At 43.9% G+C, this 7,581-nt stretch overlaps 1 protein-coding gene across 1 annotated transcript in view; it reads right to left on the bottom strand.

Moving 5' to 3' along the window:
- Tnc (tenascin C) overlaps positions 1-7,581 on the bottom strand; it is a 94,215-nt gene that overhangs the window by 54,265 nt on the left and 32,369 nt on the right. Inside the window, exons 4-7 of the mRNA XM_029563684.1 lie at positions 6,424-6,687; positions 5,455-5,570; positions 4,500-4,656; positions 380-649 (exon numbers count right to left, since the gene is read on the bottom strand). Coding sequence (XP_029419544.1) covers positions 380-649; positions 4,500-4,656; positions 5,455-5,570; positions 6,424-6,687 — 807 coding nt within the window. The remainder of the gene's footprint in view (positions 1-379; positions 650-4,499; positions 4,657-5,454; positions 5,571-6,423; positions 6,688-7,581) is intronic.

Below are 7,581 nucleotides of genomic sequence, written 5' to 3'. Positions count from 1 at the left end.
TAGTTTATGTTTAAAATATGTGAATTTAATTTCAACCAGAACTTATAGTTAAGTTTGAGAATATCAGCTCAGCACCCTCTTTCTCTCTCTTACTCCACACATGTATGTATGTATATACATATATACATACACATATATATGTGTGTATATATGTGCATGTGTACATATATGTGTGGGAATGATTTGGAAGGTTATTTAGAATTCTTTTTCTTTGAAAAAGCCATCGATGTCTAAGTAGTTTAAAATAAATGCAGAGGGGTGGATATGGCCTCTCTACTTTCCTCACTGTCAGATGAGCCTGAGAGGTACCTGGGGATGGAGTGGGGCAGAAGTCTTGCTGCCCTTTCTGTTCTGCACCTGTCAACAGGGCAGGCCTTACCTGTGGTGAAGGTCTCCTTGGCAGGGTTGCTGGCCATGTCCACCCTGCGGGAGGTCAGGGACACCTCGTACTCAGTGTCAGGTCTCAGGTTCCCAATGGAGTACTGATTCTCATCGTGTGTGAGATCGATGGTGGTGCGGTCCCCCGGCACATCCTTGATGCCATAGGAAAGCTCAATGCCATCGATCTCAGCCAGGGGCTTGAACCAGGTGATCAGCGCAGTGGTATCTGTGATGTCTTTCACTTCGATCTGGCTGGGGGCATCCAAGCCTGTGGTCAGCAGGGAGAACAGCAGTTTCAGAGGTCAAGGCCAGTACCAAGGAGGCACAGCAGGTCATGGTAAACATTCTCTTCACACCGACCACCCACTTTCTTCTGCCCTAGCTGAGCCATCTTGCCAGTCCAAAAATTGTTTTGACAAAAAGAATTTGGACAAGCGTCAATTGTTATTTCAAATACTGCCTGACTTTGGGTCTTCATCCTGGCCATTCCTGTGTCCTGTTGCACTCGCCTGCTCATCTACCTGGATTTCATGCTTCCTTGCTTCCTGGTCTCTACAGACTGTTCTTTGCTTCATCTCCCTACATCATTCCCCCTCCTTCATTCTCCTGTCCATCATTCTAAACGTCTTTATATGTCATAGCCTAGCCAGGAGCCTCCTTTATCTCTGTAACCAGGTACCCACGTCCTCCCTCCCTGTAGACACTGCCCTGAAAAAGCTTTGAAACAGAACGCTGTTCTTACTGTCTTATCAAAGATTTCTTTACAGTTTGGATGAACTTAGATTAGGTCATTCATTTATTCACTTATTCATTCAGAAAATCTGTCCATCATTCTAAACGTCTTTATATGTCATAGCCTAGCCAGGAGCCTCCTTTATCTCTGTAATCAGGTACCCACGTCCTCCCTCCCTGTAGACACTACCCTGAAAAAGCTTTGAAACAGAATGCTGTTCTTACTGTCTTATCAAAGATTTCTTTACAGTTTGCATCAACTTAGATTAGGTCATTCATTTATTCACTTATTCGTTCAGAAAACGGATCATTGGCTTTTGTGATCCCTAGGACATTTGAGGCATTTAGTATGTGCCTCATCTTCTCCTTCCTCCTCCTCCTCCTCCTCCCCTTCTTCCTCCTTCCTCTTCTTCATTTTGCTCTCCCCACACTATGTTTCCCTTCTAGGCTTGGGCACAGGCTCACTCCTGCTCGTCCATCTCAGCTCTCTGGACTAGCTTCCTAACCCAGACTAGCTTAATCCTTTAGCATAGTTTTCCAGGCCCTCTGCAGGCTGTCCCCATCCCTACCTTGCCCTTGACTTCCTGATCTACCTGCTTCAGTACTGCCTACCACCCTGGTAAGTCAGAGCCCACCGACTGAGCCTTCATTCCCCTGCACCCTGAGCAACTCCACTCTTTCCTGCACTGGGTGGTTCTTCTTTTAAAAAATAATATAGTTTATGCTTTCAGCATTGATATAACAAACACAGCACTACTGAAGAGAAGGAGCTAGGCTTTATGCAGGGTATGGGAGGAGGACTAATATTCGCAGGATTATGAGGATGCTGAAGTGTCCATTTTTGAAGTCTAGGTGTTTATACATCAGTTACTGGATGATGAACCCATAAAACACATGTTTGAAAATGAGGCTATACATGGACAGTGAGACTCAGCATTCCTACAGCTGTTCGCAAGCCACCAGACCACCCAAATCCCTCAGGAGGTTAGGGTTTGGCCAATGACACCGATAGTCCTAACTCTGGATCTCTTGAATAGTGAAGACTAATGGTGCTCTGTGCTGACCATGTTCCAGGCCCAGTGCAGTACTATCAATGCTTTGTTCTTAAGGACACTCTCATGAGTAAGATGCTATGAACCCAGGTTCCAAATGTTGGCTCTGAGATTTAAAGGAGGATGAATTGCAAAGTGATGGAGGATGGTGAAGAAGGAATTTCATCTCATTACTGATTGGCTCCTACGCCCTTTCACCATCACAAAGCATAATGTTGTCAACATTCATGTGTCAAAAATAATTGCAACACAACTTCTGTTCGGTGCCAGAGAGAAGGAGTCAAACATGTTTTGCACCAAAAGGTTAAGGTTCTTTAATCCTGGAAAATCTTCAGGTATATCAGCAAAAGGGGCAGGTAAGCGTGTGTCCTTCAGATTTGATCTTTACAGGTTATGAAATTTCAGGTATTGGAGTGTTTGCTCTTCAATAACCAGAAAATAAAGCGGTCAACTCTCAAATCTGGATTAAAGAGCAAAGGGCAGGTAGAAGAAAGGTTGTTTGTACTTTTGAGTGTGCTTTCTCTGCAGCCAATAAGTTTTGCTTGATCTTTTCTTCTCCTTGCTGGTGATCTAATGATTTTTTCTTCCTGTCAGTACCTGCCTTGTACCTACCACAGAGTGCTGTTGTCAGGATGATGGAAAACACTTGCTTACAAAGGAGATGGTCCTCTGAACTGGCCCTGAGCTATGCAAAATGTGCAAGTGCCTGAGTGCAAGGTGTTCTTTCTTGTCATTAGTCAACAGATTTAACTTTTCCAACAACCTCCTGCCAAGAAAAGTCAGTTCCCTAAAGGACTGGCACATCTGCTATCGCTATCTTGGAAAAAATAAAGATATTTTCTTGCTAAATGGCAATGCAAAATTATTTTCTCCCTTCTTTCTTTTTAAAACTTTGTTTCTTGGTAGAGTAGCTCCAGATTCAGTTTTCATTTCCCATCAAATGCTCTAGTTGCGTTAAGTCCTGTTACACTCTAGGAATTTCTATTGACATTAGTATCAAGTGTAACCTGTGTATATGTGAATGGGTGCTTTTGTGTGTATGTATAAGTGTGCGTGTCTGCGTGTGTGTGTGTGTGTGTGTGTGTCTGTGTGTCTATGTTAATATGTGGTATGTGTGTATGTGTTTGTGTGTGTGTGTGTGTGTGTGTGTGTGTGTGTGTATGTGTAGGCCAGAGGTCAATCTTGTGCATCATTCCTTAGAACCCCTCCACCTTGATTTTTGAGACGGTATCTCGTGCTGGCCTGAGTTGGCTGATTAGGCTAGGCTAGTAAGTCCTGGGATTCTCTGGTCTCTACTTTCTAAGCTTTGGGATTACAAGTGTGTACCACCATGCATGGCTTTTTTCTTTTTAAGATTTATTCTTTTTTTTATGAGTGTCAGTGTTTTGCCTGCGTGTATGTAAGTGTACCACATACATGCTTGGTGCTCATGGAAGTTAAAAGAGGGCGTTGGAGCCCCTGGAACTGGAGTTACAGATGTTATGAGCTGTCATGAGGGTTCTGGAACTGAACTTCTCTGCAAGAGCAGCAAGTGGTCTTAACTGCTGAGTCATCTCTCCAGATGAGTCTGGCTTCTTGTATAAGAGTTCTGCGGGTTGAACTCAGGTCCTCATGCTTAGTCCCTCAAATGGAATTTTATTTAGATTTCTACTAAGGACATGAAATCAACATTCTTCCCAAACCAGAGCACAGCCAATGCCACTGGTATGGAGTAAAGGTTCTATAAGTAGCTCTGTTTAAAGTCATGACCACGATATATGAAATACATGATATCAAAGTGACTCGGCTTTCCTAAAGTTTAGTCACTACTCTTTGTACCCATTAATGTGAATATGCACCCTCTATCTTGGTGATTCTATTAAATGAGATTATATGGAAGATGGCCTGTGATGGTCTCAATTATTTATCTTCTTGGATCTATGGTCATTGAGAATGTGACTCTGAAGAACTTCACAGCTATACCTATATCTTAGATTTGGACCGGCCTTAGAATGTGCTCTGACAATAGTGATGGCCCTGTCAGTTTTGAGCCTACTCCACAGCCAGGCCAACAGGCCCAGGTTAACCTGCTGATGAGGCTGCACAAAAGAGTAAGTCATTGTCTTGTTTATCCTTTATTTTTATTTTTCAGACAATATCTCACTCTATAGCTCAAACTATCCTGGAATTTACTATGTAGCCCAGGTTGGTCTTGAACTCATGACATTTAAGCAACTACATATGGACTCTATTGGTTAGCAGAAGCTCATCAATGCAGACACTATGAAAGAGGGACCTTTAGAAGCAAAAGATGTAACGAGACAGTAAGCTCTATCTGGGTCAGGGGATACTCACGAGTTGTGGTCACTTTCTTCAGGCCAGGGCCCCGGGTATTGTTTTTAACAATGTGCAGAGATATCTCATATTCTTGCCCAGGAGCGAGGCCAGTCTGCTTGTAAGAGGTCTCTGGTCGCCTCAAGCTTTTGGTGATCTCTCCCTCATCTTCTTTATTCTGCAAGACAGAAGCACGATGGTAAGACTCCGATGTGGTGCCAGCCCCTTCGCCTGTGCTTCATTCATTCTGCATTCACTTGTTTCTTTTACTTCATTCATTCATTAGGTACGTCCTATGCGTGGCATCAGATTGGTGTGTTAGATGCTGACAGAAATGATAAAGACAGTCCTCAAGCTCATTTCTTCTTTTTTAGACCCCGGCACTTACCGGGTGATGTGAGGGTCCAAATGGCAGAATGTGAGAACCAGGGGAATTCTGAAGCCACAACTCAAACCTCTTTCAATAAACCAGCAGCCAGCATCAGAAAAGTTGACTGATTGCCCCATGGTCCCATAGCTAGCTGGGAGTAGGGTTTGGGTTACACCCAGAAGCAATGTTCCCTGCTTCACCTGCTGTTTGAGGCGTGGGAAGAAGAGCTGGTCAAATCTGAGGGTTGTCATGAATTCAAGGTCAACCCAGGCTACATGGTGAATTCTGGAACAGTGTGAACATGTTTGGAGGCATTGTGTAGGAGGGGCTAGTTTCTTTTCTTTTCTTCCAGAGATTTGTAAGCTGGAACCTACAAATGACTCAACTTCTGTTTGTCTAGGCTTTCAGGCCTAAGTGCTAAACTTTTTGACTTATTAGCGTCAGGTGAAAACCAGCTACACTTAAAATAGACGTGAAAAGATAAAGTGATAGTGCCCTGTCTTCCATCCAAAGCTAAGGAAATGCAGTGATATAAAGTTTGCAAAAACTTTGGACCAGCTTTCATATCCTTCAGGTCTGATACTCCCATTCCCTGCCGCCCCTCACCATATTCCGGAAGATGATCTCCCATGTTTCGAAAGCAATGTCTAGAGGATCCCACTCTACTTCCACAGATGTCTCTTTGATGGACTTAAATTTCAGGCCCTCAGGTGCAGGCAAGTCTGTAAAGAACAGCACAAGCAGGATGTAAGGAGGGGCAGATCCACAGTGGAGGCCACTCAGCTACAGTTCCACTAAACCCATGATGGTCAGTTGTTACTTTGGGGCTGATAAGCAGAGCTGGGGTCTGCTTAAAGGTTCTTAAGGCATGCTATCTATGGTAAGGAAGTATGAAAATTACTATCAGGATCAATCATAAGATTACCTATTTGCAACATCATAGGGTCCAACTAACAAAGCATATAAAGGCTTTGGGATCAGACAGACTTAGGCCAGCATCTGATGCCACCATTGCTAACTTAAGCAAGGTGTACAAGAAGCCCTGAGATCATTAATTTTCTTGGGAGAAGAAGGTGATTATGTCTGCCTTTGGGAATGCACAGAGGACTGAGTGACGTATTCCATGGAGCCTGCTGGCCTGGCTCTTGGCATAGATCAGTCAGTGGTGACCAATGTTGTTATTACTAAGCAAGTAAGGGCCAGTTTCTAGCCATGGCTCTCTTTTCAGGCATGTAGGTAATTATACTGATGTTAGGCTCTTAAAAGAACAAGGTGAACTATAATATTTCCACTTTAAAAGAAATAAACAGACAGTGAATTCCATAGACTGCTAAGACCTACTCTTCAGGACCGACCAAGTTCAAATCCCACCTCCATCTTGGTTAGCTGTAGGATTGGGATGAGATGCTGAACTATCCAGCCTCAGGTTTCTCATCTGTATTTGGTTAATGATTGCTTGCATTTCGTTGGGTTAAATGAGTTAGCATACAGAGTTATATAAAACAGTCTAGTGCATAGTTCTATGCAGGTGGGCCAAGGTCAGGTGAGTCCACTCAGAGAGCCCTGCTCACTCACAGGTGGCGACTCTGGCACTGACAGGGATGCTCCTCTTGTTCTCCAGGATTGCGAACACTCGGATGAAGTACTCCACTCCTGGCTCCAGCTCCTGGATGGTGGTGGATGTCTGGTCCCCAGGCACACGGAACTGCATCTCCAGGCCATCAGCATGGGTAGGTGTATACACAATGAGGTACTCTGTGACCCGCATCTCATTATCCCATGCCAAGTTTACAGTCTCTTCCGTCACTTCTGTCACAATGAGATCTTTGGGAGGGGACACTGGGAGGAACATAATAGGATATCTGGGGTCAAGAGTGCATCCTACAGTGCCCCTTCTAGGATTGCCTTTCTTGACAAGTCTCTTCTGTTTGCAACAGAAGTCTGAATTTCAGCTCCCATTGCCCCTATCCTGTAGAACTCAGCCCCGACTTTTGATTAATTCATCTTTGTGTCTTGTGCATGTTAGGTATGAGTCCTACCACTTTAGCAATACTCCAAGCCCCTTCCCCCCTTGCTTTTTACTTTTTGTTTTGAGTAAGTAGCTCACTAATTTGCCTAGCCTGAGCTTGAACTCTTTGTGGATCAGACAGGCCTTGAACTTAGAATCTTCTTGCTTCCACCTCCCAGGAGGCTGGGATTACAGTCCTGTACACCAGGACTAGTTTTGAAATCCATTAGTCCACTGCCTTCATGCTGAAGTTCCAGATCAACACAAAGTTCAACACTTTGTGTAACTTGGTCCCTCCCACTTTCCCATCTCCGAGGTCCTAGCTTAGACTCATGCCATGAGTAAAGGAAAGTGAAGTCTCAGCCTGACTGCCTGTGAGATAGTCATCCTGAATCTTAGAGAGGTATTTTGGGTTCATCTAGTCAAACTCTCCTGTTTCTAAATGTGAGTGAGGCCCAGGGATTTTCCTGGGGTTGCCTCCATTAGTTTGTCACTCACAGATGCTTGCTGAGCTTATAGGATTCAGCCGTGTTAAGCAGTAGTGCTATTTATTTGCTCCTAGCTGCCCATGCAAGATGTTCTCTATGATATGAAAATGAGAGAAATACAAAGACTCTAATTGAACATGAGCATTACTATTTTTTGCTGTGTTTTCATTTAACCAATGTTTTCTGGACACAAACTATCTCGCTGCTGTGTTAACTGTTGAGAACAGTGCTCTTTGG

The sequence above is a fragment of the Nannospalax galili genome, unplaced genomic scaffold, assembly GCF_000622305.1.
Source record: "Nannospalax galili isolate Female #2095 unplaced genomic scaffold, S.galili_v1.0 scaffold34, whole genome shotgun sequence".
Taxonomy (NCBI): Eukaryota; Metazoa; Chordata; class Mammalia; order Rodentia; family Spalacidae; genus Nannospalax; species Nannospalax galili.
This window is presented reverse-complemented; position numbering and strand designations above follow the sequence as displayed.